The sequence below is a fragment of the Eptatretus burgeri genome, chromosome 4 (assembly GCF_056783735.1).
Source record: "Eptatretus burgeri isolate ZD-2024b chromosome 4, Ebu_testis_v1, whole genome shotgun sequence".
Taxonomy (NCBI): Eukaryota; Metazoa; Chordata; class Myxini; order Myxiniformes; family Myxinidae; genus Eptatretus; species Eptatretus burgeri.
In genome coordinates, this window is record NC_140964.1 from 51,862,424 (window position 1) to 51,888,070 (window position 25,647).

Genomic DNA, 25,647 nt, shown 5'->3' on the forward strand with positions numbered 1-25,647 from the left:
CTCCAGAACCTCACTGAACGAGACCAGAGGCCAGCCAGCTTCCTACGCCGGCCTGTGTTTGTGCTGCAGTTGCTGGTCCGCATCTGCCTTGCCATTCCTTGTTTGCCTGCCTCTGCCATAACCCCGTGCCTGCCACCCTCTTTGCATTGCCCCTTTGTCACCATCACCATGTGCGCCAGGATCTCCTTCAGAGTGTGTTGCAAGGATTACCCTGCAGGCAGCCACACTCGGGGACTGCATTGAGCAGCCTGTGCGTCCATTTTTGTGTTTTGCATCCCTGTCCATCCATTCATCCAGATGAGCCAGAAACTGCATTGAGCAGCCTGGCCATCTCTTCTTGCATAAATGCCACTTCAAATGGCCTGCCGTGTTAGGGTGAGTTGCCTCCAGCAGCTGAAGACTGAACAAAAAAAAAAACCAGAGAAGGTTCAGTGACAAAAGAGGGACCTTTTGAGCAGGCCCTGAAGACGTCTGACCTTCCAGTTGCTGAGCACTCACCCACACAAACTGTTGACTTTATTTGTGCCTTCTTCCCCACAGATGACTGGTCCTGGGCCATGGTTAGTGTAAAAATTGTAAATAAGTTCAACCCACCTGTGTGTTTGTCTTAGCGCCGGCAATTTCAGTTGTCGTCTGTATCAGTCTGTAAGTTAGTTATGCAGCGCATTAGGTTATTTATTTTTGGGACATGTATAAAAAAAATATCGCACTCAGGGATCCGAAAGTAAAATGTACGATGGGAAAACTTACACATGCTGGTCACACGAAAGTTTCACGACTCGGGGCGAGTCTGTAAGAAGGGGAGGAGGTAGTGTTACGGATCTGGAAGCCATGAGCACTCAACATACAGGTCCTGAAGCTCAGTTATTTTGATAAGTAAATGTGAATAGATAGCTCCCTTTCCCTTGTTTAATGGGTAATTAAATGTGCATGTGCTGAGTTATTTTTATAGATAGGATTTTTACACTACCATCTTCTACAGCAACACCAGCATCACCCTCACCTTCACCTCGCTCTGGCCGACGCCACGGCACCCGTGGTTGGCGGAGTTCAACGAGGAGCCTCGTGGCGGCCCTCGACCAATCAGCGTGCTACGAGTGAGGTGGCCGCCGCTCAGCCAATCGGACAATGCGACGGTGAGAAAGGTGGTCCGCATGAAGTCACCACGCCCCCTGGCCAATCGACGGACTTGCCGCCCGTTTTGGCCAATGACAGGGCGACGAGCGCATTTTGCGTGCAAAAACCGTCCAGTGAGGGAGAGCGGGGAGGGAGGAGGAATCTACTCCCCCCCCCCCCGGACAAGGGTGAATAAGGTTGCGGCACGATCAAAAGAGGAGGGGAGTTTTGGTTGTTGGGACGAGCGGGAGAGGGACGAAGAGTTTTTTTGGTTGTCGGGACTAGCGCTGACGGGCTCTCGACTCTGCTCGCGTCTCGCTGGGGCCTATTCTTCCATCCTCTCGCTGGCACCTGGTTCTTCCATAGCCTCTCGCTGGCGCCTGGTTCTTCGGACCACATCTTGACGCTGGCCTGGTTCGCTCGTGTCAGACAAACCACACAAGGTGGACAGGTCCATGTCCTTCTGGGTATCTGTGTGTGTGTGTGTGTGTGTGTGTGTGTGTGTGTGTGTGTGTGTGTGTGTGTGTGTGTGTGTGTGTGTGTGTGTGTGTGTGTGTGTGTGTGTGTGTGTGTGTGTGTGTGTCGGTGGGCCCGTCTTTAAGTTGTAAATTTTAAGTGCCTTCACTGTACAGTATTTGCCTTGCATCTCTTATTAATCGTGATAACTCAGCCCTTATGTGCTTCCCTCTTTCCCCACCTACTGTTAATAAATCCCCTATTTGTTAAATGTATCAGCTCGTTTTTGTGGTTCTTCTATTAATCTATTGGTTTAACGTGGTGCATGTTTGGAGAAGTAAAGAAGGCCGTTGTTGCCGTAGTGGTGTGCATTTGGGACCGACGGAAGCTCGGTGACCGTCCGCTCGGGTCATGCATGGGTCGAGCCCACATACGGCTCGTCCAGTACGAGTGCCGTCGAGGGTGTGAATACTCTGTAGCTCGCCATGTGGGTCTAGGTATTTTGAAGTTTGGCAAATAACCCTGTACCACGTGGTGGAATTACACTGAACAACAAAAATATTTTACTGGAGATGTGTAAAGTGATTTAGACTAATTTCGGTACGCTGATTTCAAAAATCATAACCGTTTTGCTGTATCACGTCAGGATTTTCAGTAACAGAAATATTCCCATTGCCTAGAAGTCAGGATTTCAATGAAATTTACAAAAATTCATTTATTCATTTATTTCATCATGAATGCTTCAAAATTATAGAAATTACAGAAAAACTCCACTAGAATGTAATTAAAAATGTTTTAGGCATTTGGCTTTGCGTTTGTGCTGCTCTGTGTCAGTTTCACGATGCAGGAACCAGCAGAAATCGCCCATCATGTTCGGGTTGTGCCGCCCTTGGTAACGCGTCTCCATGAGTGAAATCTCTTGGTGGAATCGCTCGCCGTGCTCGTCCGAGACTGCTCCCAAGTTGTCAGGGAAGAAGTTCAGGTGCTGGTGTAGGAAATGGATTTTCAGGGACATCCTGGAGCTGAGTTTCCTGAAGGACTCCAGCAGCTGCTGCACTATTTCTTCATAGTTGTCCGCGCGCTCGTTCCCCAAGAAGTTGTCCGTCACAGCTTTGAAGCTCCTCCACGCTGCCAGCTCTTTGGGGTTTAGAGTTGTCGGAAAAGTTTCGTCCTTCATAATCTGTCGGATTTGCGGTCCAACAAAGACACCAGCCTTGATCTTGGCCTCCGACAAGGTGTTGCCAAACTTTTCCTTGAGGAAAACCCACGCCCATTCAGATCCATTGCCCGTACAAAACTTTTCATCAAGCCGAGCTTTATGTGGAGTGGTGGAAGGAAAACCTTGGCTGGGTCGACAAGGGCGACATGCTTCACGTTGTGTCGACCAGGTACATGCTCTTTTCGCTCTTCCAAATCTTTCTTCGTCCAGTGATTCTTGTCGTCTCTGCTATCCCAGAGACAAAGGAAGCACATGTATTTCGTGTAGCCTGACTGCAGCCCTAACAACAGCGCCACCACTTTCAAGTCTCCGCAGATGTGCCAGTTGAAGTCATTGTACTTGATAGAATCAAGCAGCTGCCGCATAGTCTCATAGGTCTCTGTCATGCCGAACGCGTGAGCCAGTGGGACTGATGGTTTCTCGTTGCCATTGTGGAGCAAAACAGCCTTCAAGCTGTTCTTCCCCGAGTCGATGAAGAGGCGCCAGTCTGCAGGATCGTGATCACACCCAAGTTCTTTCAACAGACCGTTGATGTCACTGCAGAATGTCATCGTGTCTTCCATCTCAAAGAACTCAGCCATGTCTCTGTGACGTGCTCTGAACAAGGATATCTTGGTGTTAGGTTCAAGTAGATTCCACTGCTGCAGCCTTGATCCAAGCAGCTCTGCCTTCGCCTTTGACAGCGAGAGATCTCTTACAAGATCATTTAAGTCTCCCTGGTTCAGAAGGTGTGATTCTTGAGTGTCGGGTTCAAAAGGTTCATCATCACCATCCTCTTCACCACTGCTTACAGCTATGTTCTGATCAGCTGGAGGTGTTGGAACGGGGTTCTCGTCATCATGAGGCACAGGTTTACGAGCAGAGATGCAGTCAGCGTACTTGATGTGACCTTTATTCTTCTTGTTGAAGCCGGCGATGCTTGTGCAGCAGAAATAACAATCATCATGATGATTCTGCGGCTCACGCCATATCATGGGCACCGCAAATGGCATGCTCGCGCGCTTGCCCACCAACCACTGAGTCAAGGTTGTGTGACAGCTTGTGCAGCAGATGTGTGGTGCCCAGCTCTGTTCTTGGTCCCCCACCTGACACCCGAAGTAGTGAAAGTAGGCGGCCTTCATTTTCACTGCTGTAGATATACTTCGCTGTTGATCTTTTTTGGTATACCGACCACAGACATAACAGAAGTTGTCAGGATGATTGGTACAGGAACGCCTACTCATCTTTATCTGAAAGAAAGAAATATAACACAAGTTAACAACAATTGTACGAAATAGACATGTTAAAGACATATGTAAATTTCATTGAAATCCTGACTTCTAGGCAATGGGAATATTTCTGTTCCTGAAAATCCTGACGTGATACAGCAAAACGGTTATGATTTTTGAAATCAGCGTACCCAAATTAGTCTTAATCACTTTACACATCTCCAGTAAAAAATTTTTTTTGAAATTTGTTGTTCAGTGTTATTGACAATTCACGGTCCGGCCAGGGACCCGTACCCTCGTAGTTTTCTGAAAGGTACGATCTAGAATCCGGGTGTTCGCTAGAGTCTACCCTACTTCTCCACCTAGCGGTCGCAGCCGACGCCCGGCCCGCAACAGTATAGCCTTCCCATATGATGTTTCATATGCAGCCTGTGGCAAAGTTGTGGACGCATCATTTTCTGGAAGCGTGCCTGAGCCGCTGATGCAGCACCCCTGTTATCAGTAAGCTAGTATTCATTTTTCCCACCTCAGAAGGATGACAGGCTGAGTCATCCCACCTGGTGTTATTTCAACGCCACAACAGGGCATCAAACTCAAGACCCTAAGATCTTAAGCCAGCCACCTTAACCGTTAAGCCAACACGAGGCTTACTTTCCATGTGACAAATGCATCATGACAAACAATTTCAACATCTCAGCCGATACATAAAACATCCAGCCATACCATGCAGCTTCGTTCTTCAGCAGGCCTGGTGTTGGCTTGACGGTTAATGTGCTTGGCTTAAGATCCTAGATCTTGAGTTCAAGCCCCTGTCGGGCTGTTGAATTAACACCAGGTTGGGTTGACTTCGCCTCTCATCCTTCCAAGGTCAGCAAAATGAGCACCGGCGTGCTGGTAACAGGGGCATTGCATCAGTGGTACAGCTGCACCCCCAAGAAATGATGCAGCCAGACATAGGCTGCATATGAATAACAAAAAGTACTGCACCACAAGCAATAAACATGTTATGGTCACAAAGGGTTAATGGCAATGTTAGTTAGTTGTGTCGTGATAAGTGGCTTGGTTTTAGTTGTTAGCGCACGTCAACGGTTTGACTCGGCACACGTCAACAACAAACTCGACGACTATCCAATATGCTGTTTGGAAGTTATTGCAAATAACTGAGATACAAGTTTTTTATCTTGCCAAAACGAAGTTTTTGCAAGATATGTTAGTCAGCTTGTATGTTTTTTATTTTTTATTTTTATTTTTTTATTTTTGTCTGTAATCACGTATAAAAAATTCTGCAGAGCACAGTTATCATTGGAAATTTTTGTAACTTCGCATATCAGAGGCCTATAGAGGTCCCTTTCAGCCCATAAAATTTTGAAGGTCAAGGTCACTTTGTCGCAAATCAGGGGAGTCGACGAAACCCTTATTTTTTGAGTAATTTTGATCGGATCGTCTTCAAACTTCATGGGAATATAGGTCATGGTCTGGCGCTCAGCTGATTAATTTTTGGTGGCGATTGGCCTTTACCTTCATGGTTAGCGCCTAAGGTCAAACATATTTGACCCCAAGGTCAAATTTTCAAGTTTTGGGAACCATATCGTGTAGTACCTCAAATTGAACACCTCGATGAGTGCTTTCTAGATATCTCAAGCTTGAGACATTATGACGTCATTTGGTGACGTTATGAGGCAAACACATATTTTTCATGGTTACTCTGTAGAACGATTCTCATCGGAATCTCTCGTAGGCAGATATTCCTCAAGGAGTCGCTCCTGGTGGATAGCAGCTCTGTTCACTTCAGTGTGACCTTAAATAAGTCACACGTGGTCACCTTTTGGCAAGATACGGGTCACCCTAAGGGTGACATTGGTTTATTTTCTTTTTATGTCCCCCTTCCTCCCCCACCCTTTCGGCTGCTCCTGCAACTCCAAAATAATATGATGCATAGGTTTTCAATCCACATCATGTTTGACAATAAAGCAATTTCCTGCCTTTTGAAAGTGAAAGTTCAAATCTAATTGGGGGGGGGGGGCAATTGATGTGGATTATGAATACATTTAAAAATCAAAACAACTTTATTCACTCCCCATGATAATTATAGTTGTACAAAAGATTCTTCTATTTTCCTGTCCTTTTACTCAACTCAACAACCCACCTTGGTTGCCTCCTCCACAGTCGTATAGTGGACAAAGCCATAACCTCGCGAGCGGTTCAGCTGCCCATTAAAAACCACTTTCACATCCAGAATTTCACCATAAGGTTCAAAAGACCACCGCAGGTCCTCAGCTGTTGTCTTCAAGTTAATTCCAAATACTCCCAGGCAGGTGGAAGGTGGGTTTGACTGTTAAACACGCAACGAACAGTGATAAACACACCGCATACGCATGTGATTGAAGAAACTTAGGAATAACATGGTGAGTTAAATGACTAATCAGCAGACAGCATCAATAATTAATGATCCCATGTACCATCATCATCATGGTATGAGATTTGGTGCTGCCAAAGTAGTCTCGGGGAAAGGAATACACACAGTAGTGTTTTAAAAAAACAACAACATTTTTGTACCATGTCGAGGCTCGTGTCAGAGTTATTACACAGAAACATATAACAAGGCAGGAGACGAGGGTGGGAGAGGGAAGCACAAAATTGTGGGGAACAAAGACAATATACTATCTATGGAAGGGAGGGGGATGGAACGGGGTAAACAAGATGGTATCACTGGGACTTTCAGGAAGGAAAACAGGGAATTTCAAGTAGTTGGGTTTGGGGTGGATAAACGGGGTCGTAAAGATCAATATTTTGGATGGTGGAAGATATGAGATGGTGGTGAACAGCTGTTTTGAAGATCTGGAGGGAAGAATGGGATTGAAGAATGTGTGGGAGTTTGTTCCAAAGGCAGGAAAAAAAGAGGAATGAAAGAGTGAAGGTGAGCAGTGATTCTTTATTTTGGCAGTTTCACCAGAAGGGGGTTCTTTGCGGACCTTGAGCACCCTGAGGAAATATAGGGGGTTCAGATCACAGACAGAGCAGCGAGGGCAAGGCCAGAGAGGAGACGGTATAAGGAAAAAAGACCACTGACCTGCCTCTGGTGAGACAGAGAGAGACCCAAAGACTCGGCTTCATCGCAGGAGACACCAATGATCATAAAAGTCTTGGTTTCCACAGCGCGAAGTCGAGCTTGGTGTGAGGCAGGAGCACCATCCCAGATGGGGGAGCAGTACTCCATCAGACTGCGGATGAAAACTTTGTAAATGGTTGGAAGCTCAGGTGTGCCAAGGAAGGACTTTGCATGACGTAGGATGCCCAGTCAGCGACTGGCTTTAGAGGACAGCTTGGAGATGCGACTTTCCCAGGAAAAATTGTGGCAGATAGTGAGACCCAAAAGCTTGAATGAAAGGATTTCTTCAAGGGGATTGCTGAGAAGGTCGATGGAGGGGGGTTCCAGAGGGTCCTTTTGGTGAGACATAGTGATGGTGTGAGATTTGTGTTCCTTTGCTTCCTCCACTGGTAGTCAAGGAATGACTTAAAAATTTAGCCAGGGGAAGAGAACATAATGGGAGCTGAAGGATATGTCTCGATCCGAAACGCCTGAACTCTTCGCTGTGGAGGGTGGCCACATAAGATACCGACAATAGACGAGCTGAACCCAAAATTTGCAGATGCCACAATATTCTCGAAACTAGATGCTTGGGCCAGCTATTGGGCTGTGCATCTGGATGATGAAAGCTGGGATTTGACCACATTTAGCATGCTGTTCGGGTGCTGGTGCTTCAACAGACCACCCTTTGGGTTATGTGTCAGCCAGGATCTGTTCCAGCAGGCCATTGACCGCATACTCGAGCAAGCACCCAGCTGTATTGGTATCTCCGATGATGTGGCAGTATCCGGACGAACCAAAGAGGAACATGATTGCAATCTTCTGAACCTGATGAAAGTGGCATGAAGGGAGGCTCTGGTTTTCAACAAATCGAAATGCATCATCAAGACCAAATCAACTTTGTTTCGATCTACAGCAAATATGGAATTTCACCTGATCCTGGAAAGATCTGAGACTCTTGGAAGATGCCATCACCACAGGATAAGGAATACCTAAGCCGATCCATTGTCCACTGATGAACGTTCTGTCACCACATATGCCGCACTTTACGGAGAAGGTGGCACCCCTCCGAGATTTACTGAAGAATGGAGTGCAATTCCTTGGCAGTAAGACCATCAGTATGCATGTGAACAACTGAAACGGAGTGTTGACACAGATGCCTGTCTAACGTGTTGTTGCGGTTCTGCAAAACCGCATGCCTCTGAGGCAATGGCACCCAACATACAGTGATCCCCAGGCAGTTATTTTGTTCATCTTCATGCAGTCAGACCTTCCTCTCATGTGTGGTGGGTTAATGGGACGTAGTGCGTTGGGACATAACAGCTTTTATGGCTAGGTCTAATTATATCTGTATATTCTGTTTTGATTTCTAATCCAACCCTTTCCTTTTAGCTATTGTACAAATCAAGCAAGCAAGCAAGCAAGCACACGCCATGCAAAATGCAATTTAATGTTCTCAATACAATGCTTCCTGTGGCTTGTAACCAAAAGAATCACAACACTGGACAGCACACGTATGGCATGCCATTATTTCATTCAATGGCATCTCACTTTGCTGATTGCAGATCCTAACCCTAACCCTAACATCTAATGGCACTATGCAATGGCATCTCACCTTGTTGATTGCAGACCCTAACCCGAACCCTAACATCCAATGGCATCTCACCTTGCTCACCCCTCACTCACCAAAAACTCACCACCTCGACACCTCCCGCACACGGGAAAAATATTTCCGCACCTCCTTGTACCTCTGTATCGATACAATTCGCCACTAAACAGAGGCGTGCTGCACGGCTCGGGGTACTCCATCTGCGTGATGCAGGAACGAGCAACGGATGTTGGTAGCACCAATTGCATTTCGCCCGGGGTGTCCCGGGTGGGCATGCGGAATTGACACGACCCTTGTCCAGTCGCCAGAACATGGCAAGACGGGCAGCGAGGGGGGGGGGGGGTGGGTCGTGGGAAGAGCAACCCGGGAGTGTGGTATGGAGCACTGGGCCATGACACACCGGATGTGCGAACGAGACCGCTTCCGGCCCCAGGAGCCTGGCAGGGCGTGGCTTGGACCGCTATGGCCCAATAGAGAAGCGGGATTCGGGTCACAGTGCATCGCTTCGGATCGTCACCCCACCCTTCACCCGGGCTTATAAAAGGCAGATCGCGTAGCTGTCCGCCCTCTTCTTCACCTCTCTGCCTCACCCTCTCCTTCTCCTCTCTGCTTCACCCTCTTCTTTACTGCTCCTCTCGGCTCTGCCCGTCGCTTCGCTGGCTCTTCACTCACGGTTGGTGTGCGACTGAGATGTGCTTATTCCGGAGGACCAGTGCGGAGCGCACGTTGCCATGAGCCCCGGCAAAGTGACTAAGCCGGAGACTTCGTGCCAACTCTTGAGGTGGGAACGCCAAGCAGAGCATCCCACGGAGGTGTACGCTACACTCACAGATCTAAGCATGACTCGGTTAGGGATCTATCGCCTCACACATCTTCTCTCCTTTCTCTCTTTCCACCCCTCTATCTCAACCATTTTAGACCCATAAAAGAGCATCCTACTGACTCACAATCACAGTTTCCTCTGGCACGACACCACACCCCCCCCCCCATATTGCACTTTACCAAACCTCCCACTCTCACACCTTAGACACCACTATTTCTCCCTCCTACCTCCCCCAAAGCATACTGAGTTGCATTGGTTGGCCGACCGTGTCAGGTATTGTGAGGCCGTTTATCCTCATCTGCTCTCTTTCTTTCTGGCTATCTCATCTTCCGTGTGTGTGTGTGTGTGTGTGTGTGTGTGTATGTGTGTGCACGCGTGCGTGTGTGTGCGTGCGATGGTGCCTGTCATAGCATAAGTTGAGGTTGTAGAAGTGATAATGGGATAAGTCTGCTCTGTGTTTGCTTTTGTAAATTGCTTGCCCTTTTGTCGCACCCCACAAATTCCTTGCTTTCCCTGCTGTACATAATAATAAACCCAATTTATTGTGCCACATACCTTTCCTTGCTTGATTGTAAATAAATGCTTGTATAAAAATGTTCCCAGCTCGTTTTCATCTTTTCCTTCATTGGTCCAGCATGGTTCATATCCTAGCCGAGCCGGGTCGTTATCCCCCAACGATCTGTTTTTCAAGCTGGTATGTTCTTGGGCAGTTATGCTTGGCTGCGTCTGATCTGGTAATGTGATCTGGTTTGAACAAGGCGCACCAGGAGCATGTCACCCGGTAATTATATAACATGACCATTAGGTAAACGGTATCTATTAGACGGGGGATCCTTAGTCACGTGGACGAGTTATTGGTGTTCACGATCGATTAGCGACCCACAGCATCACGAAGTTATTTGTGTGCGATGGCCTGCGATTCCGGAGAGTCTGGTAGGAAGTCGAAGTAGCTTCCCCCCCCCCCCCCGTGGTCTTCTCACCCCCGACCCTGGGTCCGCAACAGTATTATCATCATGACAAGGCGACAGTTTTGGAAGTGGATGTGTCACAGAAGGGACTGGATGCATGGCTTTTGCAGGATGACAAACCTGTTGCTTTCGCATCGTGAACTCTGACACCCACTCAGTCCACATATTCGAACATCGAATGAGAAACTCTGGCTCGTTACTGGCATGCAAAAGTTCCATACCTAGTTGTTTGGAAAACGCTTCAACATATACACAGATCATAAACCACTGGTCATGATCATCAGTAAGTCGCTTATGTGTGCCCCTCCATGGCTGTAGCACCTTGTGAAAATCCAAGGCTACAATTTTGATTTGGAGTATAAGGCCAGCCATGAGATGATACTCTCAGACACCCTGTCAGGATTACCAAACCCAGAGAACAATCAGGAACTGCAGTTGGACACATGGATAGACAGTGTCAAGCTTGATGATGTGGATGATCACCATTGCTTTGACCTGATTGACGTCAGCTCAAGAAAACAGGACCAACTCGGGGAGTGTGGAAAGGTTGATAGAACCTTTTGAGCATTGCAGCAGGTTGTTCATCGAGGTTGGCCTACTATGATTATGGAGCTCCCTGTGGACCTACGTCAATACTGGCCATACTGTGATAAACTTGGTATTTATGATGGGGTTATATTCCAAGGTTGACAGTTACTAATTCTAGAGCAGCTGTGGAATTATATCCTTGACCAACTCCATGAGGCACACATGGGGATCGAAAAGACGAAACGTCTCGCACGTGAATGTATTTACAGGCCAAGCATATATCTGGACATCAAGAGAATCATCAGAAGGTGTAAGGCATGTCAAGAGAACTAATCTGAACAAAGGCATGCAATTATGATTGCTCATGAAATACCAGCGATACCATGGACAAAGGTAGCCAGTGATGTGTAAGCTGCATGGGCAGACCTACTTCATAGTGATGGATTATTACTCTAAGTACCCATTTGTGAAAGAATGGAATACACGACCAGCAGTGCAGTAGCTAAGATCACCTCTGAGTGCTTCATTATGTTTGGTCCACCTCTGGAGATCGGACAATGGACTTCAATACGTGGGTAAGCCGTACCATGATATGTGTTCCAAATGGAATGTAAAACACATGACATCGCCAAGATATCCACGCAGCAATGGATTGGTTGAGAGAAACGTTCAGACAGTGAAGAACATGATGAAAAAGTGCATTAGATCCGGGAATGACAAGGATATTGCACCGCAGCACGTGAGGTGCACACCTGCAGATTCCCATCTCCCAAGTCCAAGCGAAATGCTGTTCAACTATACGCACCAACTGAACCTACCAAGCCGTCTGTCGATTCCTGAATAACAAATGTATCAGGAAATTCAGGAACGATTAAATGAACATGGAGACCAGATGACGAAGCAATATAAAAGAACAGCTGGGCCGGAATTACCTGAATTGACTATTGGACATTGGGTTCGGAATCTGAACAAGGACACACACCGATGGTACCCCGGGGAAGTTGTGGCATGCTGCAGTGAATCCCGCTCTTACATCATGCAGACTCCTAACGGGACGCTTCTTTGAAGAACCAGGGCACACTTGTGTGAATTTAATTTGCCTGAATGTTGCATCAAGCAGAAGGATGAACCTACCCAATCAACATGTCATAGTTCGCTAATTGTTGGATGCGTACATTTCGACAACGACAACAAATTCAGCAATGGACACTAATGACTGCCACAGGGATGACAAGAGTGCCGAGCCAACAAGGCAGGACAACTCTCAGTACTGGACCAGACCAGGCCATGTGATTTGAAAACCATTGAGATATTGTGATGTTTAATAATGGGCAATCAGAAGTCATTCCATATATTCTTCGTGTACAAACAATCAATTGATGATTGTAATTGTGGACATTGATTATTTTTTTTAACTAGGCATATGGAGCAGTAATTACATTTTGTTAATTGTTAGAACAATAACTGCAGAGCCCATCTATTTGTGGCTCAAGTTACATCTGGTTTTGTTCATTATTTAGATTTAGGGGGTATTGTTTTGTTGCATACAAACATAATAATTTCAACGAAAGGGAAATGTTGTGATTGGCACTACATATTGCACAGTGACCGCTGGGGGGCATGCTTCGGGATATCGGTCGCTGGAAGCCAAGATGGCATTACATCCCATGATAGCACAGCATCGTCTCTAATAAACAACTTGATTCAAGCTGTATCCTGACATTACTACAAAGCAATTAAGTGTTTTGAAAGGATATTGTTGAAACCTCTGAGTATTTAAGTGGGCTTGTTTGACCAATCCCAATTTGCATGTCAGAGTAATCGGGGTGTCAAGGATTCTACGCTTGCTTATCTCCAAAGATTGTACCATCATATTTTGAGACCCCTAACATCAGTGTTTATTGATTTGTCCAGTGCCTTCAACTGGCCCCCTCCCAGTGCCCCCCTCCCCCACCCTAAAAATCAAATAAGTAAGTACTGTATATCAAAATAAAAAAGTTTAAATTGTACAAGTATATTCAAAAAGGAGAAAACATAAGTTGTCAGACATAAAATAAACCCAGATGGGCAAGTTATGATGAGGGATCTTTTACACCGAGCACCAAGCAATGCTTTTAAAGGTTCTTAATGAAAGAGTATATACCAGCCTGATGTTGGCATAGTGGTTAGGGTAGCGGCTTGGGATCCAAAAGGTCCTGAGTTCAAGCCCCGTTGGCCGCTTGAATTAATACACACCAGGAGGCTGACTCAGCTTGTCATCCTTCCGAGGTCGGCGAAGTGAGTACCAGTGTGCTGGGCCCGGTGTATGCCCCGGTTAGAATAGGTGTACCATATCCCTGTGTCATAAGAGGCGACCAGGGTTGCGTCAGGAAGGGCATCCGGCGTAAAACCTGTGCCAAATCATAATGCAGATCATAACGGATGATCTGCTGTGGCAACCCCTAACGGGAGCAGCCGAAAGAATAAGAAGAAGAATAAAGGAGTTTATACCAAAGATAAAACTCTTTACCACATCGGTGGGAAGAGCATCTCACAGATGAGGGAATCTGATAAAAAGGGAATTATACAAAGCATTTGTTCTCGGGCAGTGATGAATAAATTTAACATTTTGGACATGTCTTGGATTAACATTAACAAAATTTTCAATAGCAATGTCTAATCTGTCATACAAACCTTTTGTGACAAAAACAACAAACAAATATTTAAACATGTTCGTCAAGAATGACAGACTGAGCTGACAAGGAGCAACAGAGGGAATAATCAATATTGTCACTACCATGACTCGGTATACATCTCCTTGGGAGACCTAGAAATGATCAGGTAAATCTCTTGTGGCTCACCACTGTGATTCGGTACACGTCTCCTTGGGAGACAGACAGGATCGGCTAAATCTCCTGTGGGTCACCACCATGACTCGGTATATGTTTCCTTGATAGACCTAGACAGGATCAGGTAAATCTCCTGTGGGCCAATTTAAATTTATCAACATTGAGTTTCATCTTATTTGAGCACACCAAATGTCGATCTGGTGCAAATCATTCTGCAGAGCAAGCTCATCTTGACCAGAGATAACTCTGTAAACTACAGTGTCGTCAGCATACTCTCGCAAGTCAAACGTAAAAACATTAAAAAGTAGGTGCCTGAGAACTGACCCCTGAGGAACTCTTGAGTGAACAGGGGCCCAGGCTGAATGTGCCTCTCGAAATTGCATGCATTTTAATTGCCTGTTAAGTATGATTGAAACCACTGCAGGACTGAACCGCATATTCCAGATCTATGCAGTTTGTCAAGGAGAACACCGTGTCTTACATGTTAAAAAGACTTTGACCAATCCAAGAATATGGCATCAAATTGAGGCAGTTTGAGGGAATCCAAGGTTTTGGCCCAGTGGTGATAAACTGTAGTCAGTTGTGTGATACAACAACGTTTTGGGAGAAAACCATGTTGCCACTCTGAAACAAGGCCACATCTCTACATATGATTAGTGAGATGTTTGGCAACAATTTTTTTTAACACATTTACTGACTGATGTGCATAGTGAAATTGGTCTGCAATTAGATGGGTTATTAAAGTTTCCCAATTTATACAGTGGCCTGTAAAAGTATTCAGCCCCCTCCAAAGTTCACATGTTGTTGCCACCTGAGCTTATTTCATGATGCTTTCAAATCAAACAATATATAGAAATTTCATTCACTACTCCAAAGTAATAAAGCTAAGAAATGCAGATAAAATGTGAATAAGTTAAATTCACAGAGAAAATCAGATGGTTCTCAGTTGTATAAGTATTCAAACCCTTTACCTAATTAACCCTGCATCACTTCAGGAACAAATTATTTGTTTCAAAGTTTACAAAATACATGAAATAGGTTTCACCAGTACGTAATCAGTGGTTTAACTTAAAAAAATTACACCCCCCCTAATTAACTAAGGAGTTTTTAAGGTGCAACTCATTTGGTCAATCAAAAAGGCAAATATGAAGAACAAGGAGCTTTCCAAAGAAGTCAGACATAAAGTGGTGGAGAAGCACCGTTCAAGAGAGGGTTATAAGAATATTTCAAAGTCACTCATTATCCCTTTCAGTACGGTGAAATCCATCATTAAGAGGTGGAAGACGTATCATATCACCCAGACTCTGCCCAGATCAGGTCACCCATCCAAACTCAGCAGCCGAGCAAGCAGGAAACCGATTCGGGATATCATTGTAAATCCAACAATGACTGAAATATATTCAAGGCTCTATATCTGAGATGTGGGTCAGTGTTCATCAATCAACAATATCCCTTTCCCTTCACAAAACTGGCCTCTAGATTTTAGACATCGAAAAGCTCGTATGCCGTTGTGAAAAGCATCTTTATTATATTGCAGGCATGTGGAGAAATGTTTTGTGGTCAGACGAGACAAAAATTGAACTTTTTGGTCTAAATTCAAAGTGCTACCTCTGGTGCAAGCCTAACACTGCACATCACCCAGTCAACACCATCCCTACTGTCAAGCATGGTAGTGGCAGCATCATGTTATGGAGATGCTTTTCATCAGCAGGGACAGGCAAGCTTGTCAGGATAGACTGGACAATGAATGGTGCAAAGTTCAGGAGAATCTTTTATGAAAACCTGCTTCAGTCAGCCATGAATCTGAAACTGAGTTGGAGATTGACGTTTCAGCAGGACAAAAATCCAAAGCACAAAGCTAAAGCCACACTGGAGTGGCTGAATAAGAAGAAAATGACTGTTCTTGAGTGGCCCAGTCAAAGTCCTGACTTGAACCCAATTGAACATTTATAGTGAGATTTGAAGATTGCTGTCCATCGACAATCCTCATCAAACTTAGCATAACGAGAGAAATTTTCACGTGAGGAATGGACAAAGATTTCACCATCTCACTGTACAAAGCTGGTGGAGACCTACCCAAAAGACTCATAGCAGTCATTGCTGCAAAAGGTGCTTCCACCAAGTACTGACCTCAGGGGCTGAATACTTTTACAACCAGTGAATTTTGATTTGTACATGTTGTTTGTAGGTATTTCTGACATGTAACCTCCTTCAACTATAACAGTGTTTAGTTTGATGTCTTCAGTTATGAATCAAAAAGTTCATTTGGAAAAATTGTTTCTATATAATTCATAATTCATCGAAATGTAGCATAATTGGTTGGGAGCGAATACTTTTGCAGGCCACTGTAGTTGAACAGTTTTATGTTCCTCAAAAGAAAATTAATTATTAAATAATTAAAATGTGTTCATCAAATTATTTTTCAGTTTTAGGATTAAGGCTAACAGTCATCAGTCAATATTATCAATATGTCACCACTTCCATAAAAGTACATTTCGATGTCTCAAAAGAAAATAAAGTATTAAGAAGAAGCAAAAACAAGATGTGACTTCAAAACAAGCCACACAGTTTTGGTCACATTTCAGAAACAAAGCTGCATCATCATTGTCACATGAAGATGCTCACACACCTGAAAGTGAAGCAGTTTTTGTAGGTTGTGATTCTTCTTCTTCTTGTTCTTGTTCTTCTGAATGCAGCACAGCACAAGGCTGTGGGGTAGCATCGACGGCTGAGGGTGTGGCTGTGCCACTGATGCAGTTCCCTCTGTTGGTTAGAGTAGGAATTTGTTCATGGTGCCGGCAATATCTTGCCTACTCTTCGCAAAGGACAACATGTAATATTTAACGTCCACCAACTAATGCCAGCAGAAGAGACACCCAGTTTAACGTCCATCTGAGGGACGGCATGCACATTGATGAATCACCCCACCTGTCAAACACCGGGATGACAGTTCATAGCTGGGTCGGGATTCAAATCGAGACGAGACAGTTCAGAGGCGAGTGTGTGTACCTCTTGGCCTACCTGCCAGTCCTACTTTTCTTCTGAGGCAACAAGAAACTGTTCTAACCAAAAGCAGACCTAATATACAACCCAAATGTCGGTGAAAAGGAATATGTGTCTGTGTCTGCTGTCAGTGCTACACCTGGAGCTGCAGTTGCAAAACATAAAGAACTTCCTTTGGATATATCTACTAATCCTGCATTTTGGCTTTTATAAAATAGGACTCTGTTGACAAGGATACTGGTGACAAGGAGGTCCCAAAATGTGTAGAAACCTCAAGGGAAATTACCATGCTTCAGGGAGGTACAATGCTGCTGGCAACAAGGTTACTTAACTCAGCATATGTTGGAGAATGTCATGAAAAATGGCTAAACTGATACAAATGATGACATGAAATCTTCTGCTTCTTGTGCTGCATGTAGCTTAATGTTTGATATTTGCTTGAGCGTCACCTGCTGAGCAGCGTGTGTTTTGGAACCGCTTGGAACAAAGTACAGTACCTGCTTGCCACCCGGGCCTCGTTGCTTATTAATAGTATTGTCAGTGAACACCACACTTATGGACGCAATATTTACTGTTATCACTGCCACCTGTTGCTCGATCAAAGTCTGCCTTGTGAGCAGATACTAGATTTTGTGATTGGAAACATGCACCACAGGATCTCACACAACATGAAAACGATGATGAACACCAACAAAGTGTAAATAACTATTTACAAAGCTGTGCTGTGAATATCTGTGTATTTGCTGTGAATGTCTGCGTATTAAGCCTGGTGTTGGCTTAGTGGTCAGGGTGGTGGCTTGGGATCCTAGGGTCCCAAATTCAAGCCCAGTTGGCCACTGAATTAAAAATACACCATGAGGTTGACTCAGCCTGCCATCCTTCTGAGGTTGGCAAAATGAGTACCAGTGTACTGGTAAGGAGGACACGACATCAGCGGCATAGCCGCGTCCCAACCAATGATGCAACCAGCAGCCATAGGCAGGGAGATATATATATATATATATATATATATATATATATATATATATATATATATATATATATATATATATATATATATATATATATATATATATATATATATATATATATATATATATATATATATATATAATACGTATTTGCTGTGAAACGTTTTGTTGTGGTTCAATATATATTTTTTCCTGTTCAATTTATTTTATATATGTTCCTGTTCAAACCTCCGCCATGCAATGCCTGATCCACGAGAACATATCGTGCCCGAAACATTTTTGAAATATGATGCTATACAGTACTGTATCGTTTTGGGCCCGACCTCTCGATGGTGAAGAATAACTTTAGAAATTAAATAATTCTCTTATCCAGATCCGGATTCGGATGTTCACCAAAATCGAATCAATTCGTCCTTACCACACACCCAACCTGTCCACCAAGTTTCACCCGAATCCGTGCACAACTTTTTGAGATATCCTGTACACAGACAAACAAAGAAACAGAAAGGGGTGAAAACTTCACCTCCTTTACCTTCGGTGGCATTGGTAAATTAGCGATCAAAATATGAAAGCAATATCAAATGGTAATTAATCCGAATGTTTGTGTTTTATCATGACAAAAAGGAGGTCACATGTAATGGTTTCACCCGAACCTTCAAACCTTACCTGGATCCGCCCTTGAATTGTTTCCATGACATGATAATAACAGAGCTTTTCCAGCACAACGATCATACCTGCCATTAAACATCATCCAGTACTGAAGTTCTGAAAAGCACAGGGAGTCGTTCCATGCCTTGACCCAATTTACAAGTTCATATTGTTGGTGGACTCGTTTTTGGAACGAATTGGACGTCGGCACGAACAGTGAGCAATGCAGCCTATCGGAAAGTGCAAAAGCTTCTTCTCTCTTGCTGGGATATCAATCATATTTGCTGTGGCGTTGCTCTTATGGAGAATCGGATCATCAGGACTCTTGTCGCACGTGATGGACTCGCTTTCATACCATGAGCAGAGTGTGGATCACCACCTGGATGAGCAAGATCATTTTAATGAACCTCGACAATCACCAAGAGAGGACGTGTTGAAGTAAGTGTTGGATGTTTGTGCATATCTTGCATTGATTGAAGTCCTTAAACAAGGTGTCCCCACCATTGTCACACATTTATTATTGGATCTCGTAATTGTCCAACATTTGTGCGTCGCTACATTAGTCGACTAGGAAGAGTATCCGTCCCAAGTGATGAGGATAGTTTAAGTTAATATATCAATTTAAATAATATTTCATGGGCTTTAGAAAGGTGAATTGTGTCGCACTCTTGGTTTCACGTAAAGCCAAAGCTCTCAGCTACTGATACCCACCCACCGCAAAATTGTGTTAAACATCTGGCGGCGGATGATGGATTTGTCTCAAAATAGGGCAAAACATCCTGGTTGTGAAATAAAATTTGGACTCAACATCACTGATGCCTGTTCTCCCGTCATTTCAAAATTGAATGTCGAGCTTTTCAATGCAGCACAGGAAGCGTAAAGGGGAGACAGACGAACGCACGCACAGACACCACCGTTCACTATATATTATAATAGATGACTTCCCTTCCAAGGAAGTTCAACACAGAAAGAGACCATTCGGGCCATGAAGCCTGCACAATGGTTGCCAATCTATGACTTTTTGTATACAGTCAAGACTTGTAGAAGGGCTTGAACACTAATGGATCGGGTTGCAACAGGACAAAAGGAACAGTAGCTACGGTGGGGGAGGGCGGAACACCTTCAGTGGAGTTGAAGGACAAAACAGGGAGAATTAGACAAACAATGGGGGTAAGGAGGAATGTGGTGGACAGGATGGATACAGAAGGAAACTTATTCCTCCCCTTCCCCCCTAATCCTCCCCTCTCCTTCTCTCTCTCCCCCCTCTCCCTCCCCTCTCTCTCCCTCCCTCTCTCTTCCTCCCCCTCCTTTTCCCCTCCTTTTCCCCTCCCGTTTCCCCTCCCGTTTCCCCTCCCTCCCCCACTCTCTCTTTCCCCCACTCCCCTGTCTCTCCACTCGGACTCGTGATTTGTCATTGCCTTCCTAACAGTAGTTGAGGGACGAATTTGTAATTTGGCCAGAGTGCCGGCGATAACTCACCCACTCTTTGCGAAGGACACCGTGTGTTTCTTAATGTCCATTAACTAGTGTCGGAAGACAGTACGCCCAGTTTAACGTGTATGATCGACACACACATTGTTTCACCCTTCCTGTGAAACATCAGGATAACATTTTATAGCTTGGTAGGGATTCAAACCCAGGCAAGTCAGCAAAGAAGCGAGTGTGAGTACAAGGTCATCTTATCGGTTGAGGTTATATCCTAACGCACTGTAAAACAAACTGCGATTCCATGTTGTATGCATGCGTTAAAAATGCACAGATAATAATCAAAGCAGATGACATTGGAATGAAAATAAAACTCACAATGTTATTTACCAGGAAGTTCTTCAATGACACCTTCCAGTCTCTCGTTTTCATTGCAGAAAATGTATTAAAAACTTCCTACTGTTCATTGACTTCACTGCTCTATTTTAATAAATGGTTCCCAGGTGTGTGTGTGTGTGTGTGTGTGTGTGTGTGTGTGTGTGTGTGTGTGTGTGTGTGTGTGTGTGTGTGTGTGTGTGTGTGTGTGTGTGTGTGTGTGTGTGTGTGTGTGTGTGTGTTCTGATTCACCGGCCGTACCATCTGAACCATGGGGCTCTAAATTGGCATCAAGTGTGTCCATTCCTCCATGATGGTTTTGCAATTTGACCTTCCTCCACCACAACACCCCAACACCTTCCCACAACCCCACCAATTTCTATCCTCACCCCCAAACACCGATTAACCTGTGTGACCAGGTATCTCCCCCACTCCACTTGGAGTGGAGCTGTGAATGTCTGTGTATTTCCTGTAAATGTCTGCGTATTTGCTGTGAATATCTGCGTATGTACTGTGAATGTCTGCGTATGTGCTGTGAATGTAGACATATGTATTGCGAATGTCTGCGTATTTGCTGTGAATATCTGCGTATGTACTGTGAATGTCTGCGTATGTGCTGTGAATGTAGACATATGTATTGTGAATGTAGACATATGTATTGTGAATGTAGACATATGTATTGCGAATGTCTGCGTATTTGCTGTGAATATCTGCGTATGTACTGTGAATGTCTGCGTATGTACTGTGAATGTCTGCGTATGTACTGTGAATGTCTGCGTATGTGCTGTGAATGTAGACATATGTATTGTGAATGTCTGCGTAATTGCTGTGAATATCTGTGTATTTGCTGTGAATGTCTGCGTATGTACTGTGAATGTCTGCGTATGTGCTGTGAATGTAGACACATGTATTGTGAATATCTGCGTATGTGCTGTGAAAAGCTGCATTTGCACTGTGAATGTTGTGGATTTCCTGCGAATATCTGGGTATTTGCTATGAAAAGCTGCATATGTACTGTGATTGTTGTGTATGTGCTGTGAATATCTTCGTCTGTGCTCTGAATATCTGCATATGTGCTGTGTGAATATCTGCATATGTGCTGTGTGAATATCTGCATATGTGCTGTGAACATCTGTGTTTTTGCTGTGAATATCTGCATATTTGTTGTGAATATCTGTGTATTTGCTGTGAATATCTGCGTATTTGTTGTGAATATCTGCGTATTTGCTGTGAATATCTGCGTATTTGTTGTGAATATCTGCGTATTTGCTGTGACTATCTGCGTATGTGCTGTGAATATGTGCTGTGAATATCTGCGTATGTGCTGTGAATGTCTGCATATGTATTGTGAATATCTGCGATTTTGCTGTGAATATCTGCCTATTTGCTGTGAATATCTGCATATGTATTGTGAATGTCTTCGTATTTGTTGTGAATATCTGTGTATTTGCTGTGAATATCTGCGTGTGTACTGTGAATATCTGTGTAAGTGCTGTGAATATCTGCGTATGTGCTGTGAATATCTGTATTTGCTGTGAATATCTGTGTATGTGCTGTGAATATCTGTTTATGTGCTGTGAATATCTGTTTATGTGCTGTGAATATCTGTGTACATGCTGTGAATATCTGTGTACGTGCTGTGAATATCTGTGTACGTGCTGTGAATATCTGTGTACGTGCTGTGAATATCTGTGTACGTGCTTTGAATATCTGTGTACGTGCTGTGAATGTCTGTGTATTTGCTGTGAATATCTGCGTATGAACTGAGAATATCTGCGTATGTGCTGTGAATTTCTGCATATGTATTGTGAATGTTTGTGTGTTTGCTGTGAATATCTGCATATGTGTTGTGAATGTCTGCGTATTAAGCCTGGTGTTGGCTTAGTGGTCAGGGTGGTGGCTTGGGATCCTAGGGTCCCAAGTTCAAGCCCAGTTGGCCGCTGAATTAAAAATACACCATGAGGTTGACTCAGCCTGCCATCCTTCTGAGGTTGGCAAAATGAGTACCAGTGTACTGGTAAGGGGGACACGACATCAGCGGCATAGCCGCGTCCCAACCAATGATGCAACCAGCAGCCATAGGCAGGGAGATATATGTATATATATATATATATTTATATATATATATATATATATATATATATATATATATGTTTTATTTATATATTTATATATATATATATATATATCTATATATATATATATATGTTTTATTTATATATTTATATATATATATATATATATATATATATATATATATATATCTATATATATATATATATATATATATATATACATATATATGTAGATATATATAGTATACGTATTTGCTGTGAAACGTTTTGTTGTGGTTCAATATATATTTTTTCCTGTTCAATTTATTTTATATATGTTCCTGTTCAAACATCCGCCATGCAATGCCTGATCCACGAGAACATATCGTGCCCGAAACATTTTTGAAATATGATGCTATACAGTACTGTATCGTTTTGGGCCCGACCTCTCGATGGTGAAGAATCACTTTTGAAATTAAATAATTCTCTTATCCAGATCCGGATTCGGATGTTCACCAAAATCGAATCAATTCGTCCTTACCACACACCCAACCTGTCCACCAAGTTTCACCCGAATCCGTGCACAACATTTTGAGATATCCTGTACACAGACAAACAAAGAAACAGAAAGGGGTGAAAACTTCACCTCCTTTACCTTCGGTGGCATTGGTAAATTAGCGATCAAAATATGAAAGCAATATCAAATGGTAATTAATCCGAATGTTTGTGTTTTATCATGACAAAAAGGAGGTCACGTGTAATGGTTTCGCCCGAACCTTCAAACCTTACCTGGATCCGCCCTTGAATTGTTTCCATGACATGATAATAACAGAGCTTTTCCAGCACAACGATCATACCTGCCATTAAACATCATCCAGTACTGAAGTTCTGAAAAGCACAGGGAGTCGTTCCATGCCTTGACCCAATTTACAAGTTCATATTGTTGGTGGACTCGTTTTTGGAACGAATTGGACGTCGGCACGAACAGTGAGCAATGCAGCCTATCGGAAAGTGCAAAAGCTTCTTCTCTCTTGCTGGGATATCAATCATATTTGCTGTGGCGTTGCTCTTATGGAGAATCGGATCATCAGGACTCTTGTCGCACGTGATGGACTCGCTTTCATACCATGAGCAGAGTGTGGATCACCACCTGGATGAGCAAGATCATTTTAATGAACCTCGACAATCACCAAGAGAGGACGTGTTGAAGTAAGTGTTGGATGTTTGTGCATATCTTGCATTGATTGAAGTCCTTAAACAAGGTGTCCCCACCATTGTCACACATTTATTATTGGATCTCGTAATTGTCCAACATTTGTGCGTCGCTACATTAGTCGACTAGGAAGAGTATCCGTCCCAAGTGATGAGGATAGTTTAAGTTAAAATATCAATTTAAATAATATTTCATGGGCTTTAGAAAGGTGAATTGTGTCGCACTCTTGGTTTCACGTAAAGCCAAAGCTCTCAGCGACTGATACCCACCCACTGCAAAATTGTGTTAAACATCTGGCGGCGGATGATGGATTTGTCTCAAAATAGGGCAAAATATCCTGGTTGTGAAATAAAATTTGGACTCAACATCACTGATGCCTGTTCTCCCGTCATTTCAAAATTGAATGTCGAGCTTTTCAATGCAGCACGGGAAGCATAAAGGAGAGACAGACGAACGCACGCACAGACACCATCGTTCACTATATATTATAATAGATGACTTCCCTTCCAAGGAAATTCAACACAGAAAGAGACCATTCGGGCCATGAAGCCTGCACAATGGTTGCCAATCTATGACTTTTTGTATACAGTCAAGACTTGTAGAAGGGCTTGAACACGAATGGATCGGGTTGCAACAGGACAAAAGGAACAGTAGCTACGGTGGGGGAGGGCGGAACACCTTCAGTGGAGTTGAAGGACAAAACAGGGAGAATTAGACAAACAATGGGGGTAAGGAGGAATGTGGTGGACAGGATGGATACAGAAGGAAACTTATTCCTCCCCTTCCCCCCTAATCCTCCCCTCTCCTTCTCTCTCTCCCCCCTCTCTCTCTCCCTCCCCTCTCTCTCCCTCCCCTCTCTCTCCCTCCCCTCTCTCTCCCTCCCCTCTCTCTCCCTCCCCTCTCTCTCCCTCCCCTCTCTCTTCCTCCCCCTCCTTTTCCCCTCCCGTTTCCCCTCCCGTTTCCCCTCCCTCCCCCACTCTCTCTTTCCCCCACTCCCCTGTCTCTCCACTCGGACTCGTGATTTGTCATTGCCTTCCTAACAGTAGTTGAGGGACGAATTTGTAATTTGGCCAGAGTGCCGGCGATAACTCACCCACTCTTTGCGAAGGACACCGTGTGTTTCTTAATGTCCATTAACTAGTGTCGGAAGACAGTACGCCCAGTTTAACGTGTATGATCGACACACACATTGTTTCACCCTTCCTGTGAAACATCAGGATAACATTTTATAGCTTGGTAGGGATTCAAACCCAGGCAAGTCAGCAAAGAAGCGAGTGTGAGTACAAGGTCATCCTATCGGTTGAGGTTATATCCTAACGCACTGTAAAACAAACTGCGATTCCATGTTGTATGCATGCGTTAAAAATGCACAGATAATAATCAAAGCAGATGACATTGGAATGAAAATAAAACTCACAATGTTATTTACCAGGAAGTTCTTCAATGACACCTTCCAGTCTCTCGTTTTCATTGCAGAAAATGTATTAAAAACTTCCTACTGTTCATTGACTTCACTGCTCTATTTTAATAAATGGTTCCCAGGTGTGTGTGTGTGTGTGTGTGTGTGTGTGTGTGTGTGTGTGTGTGTGTGTGTGTGTGTGTGTGTGTGTGTGTGTGTGTGTGTGTGTGTGTGTGTGTGTGTGTGTGTTCTGATTCACCGGCCGTACCATCTGAACCATGGGGCTCTAAATTGGCATCAAGTGTGTCCATTCCTCCATGATGGTTTTGCAATTTGACCTTCCTCCACCACAACACCCCAACACCCCAACACCTTCCCACAACCCCACCAATTTCTATCATCACCCCCAAACACCGATTAACCTGTGTGACCAGGTATCTCCCCCACTCCACTTGGAGTGGAGCTGTGAATGTCTGTGTATTTCCTGTGAATGTCTGTGTATTTCCTGTGAATGTCTGCGTATTTGCTGTGAATATCTGCGTATGTACTGTGAATGTCTGCGTATGTGCTGTGAATGTAGACATATGTATTGTGAATGTCTGCGTATTTGCTGTGAATGTCTGCGTATGTGCTGTGAATGTAGACACATGTATTGTGAATATCTGCGTATTTGCTATGAATGTCTGCATATGTATTGTGAATGTTTGTGTTTTTGC

The 25,647-nt window shown here is 44.1% G+C and overlaps 2 protein-coding genes across 3 annotated transcripts in view; one reads left to right on the forward strand and one right to left on the reverse strand.

Moving 5' to 3' along the window:
- Window positions 1–2,346: 2,346 nt before the first annotated feature.
- Window positions 2,347–19,001, reverse strand: LOC147028058 (uncharacterized). Of its 2 annotated transcripts, XM_085878058.1 has the most exons (4): window positions 18,484–19,001; window positions 18,236–18,295; window positions 6,146–6,331; window positions 2,347–4,020 (listed from the first exon to the last, which is right to left on the reverse strand). In XM_085878058.1, the coding sequence occupies exons 1-4, from the start codon at window positions 18,556–18,558 to the stop codon at window positions 2,746–2,748; spliced, it is 1,596 nt and encodes a 531-aa protein (XP_085734184.1). In that variant the 5' UTR covers window positions 18,559–19,001; the 3' UTR covers window positions 2,347–2,745. The 2 variants fall into 2 exon arrangements, with proteins under 2 accessions (XP_085734184.1, XP_085734185.1); XM_085878059.1 differs by lacking the exons at window positions 18,236–18,295; window positions 18,484–19,001 and having other exon boundaries at window positions 2,347–4,890; window positions 6,146–8,395.
- A 3,699-nt stretch (window positions 19,002–22,700) lies between these two features.
- LOC147028059 (beta-1,4 N-acetylgalactosaminyltransferase 1-like) overlaps window positions 22,701–25,647 on the forward strand; it is a 91,919-nt gene continuing 88,972 nt past the window's right edge. The window contains exon 1 of the mRNA XM_085878060.1: window positions 22,701–23,528. Within this exon, the coding sequence (XP_085734186.1) occupies window positions 23,314–23,528 (215 nt within the window). The 5' untranslated portion in view covers window positions 22,701–23,313. The remainder of the gene's footprint in view (window positions 23,529–25,647) is intronic.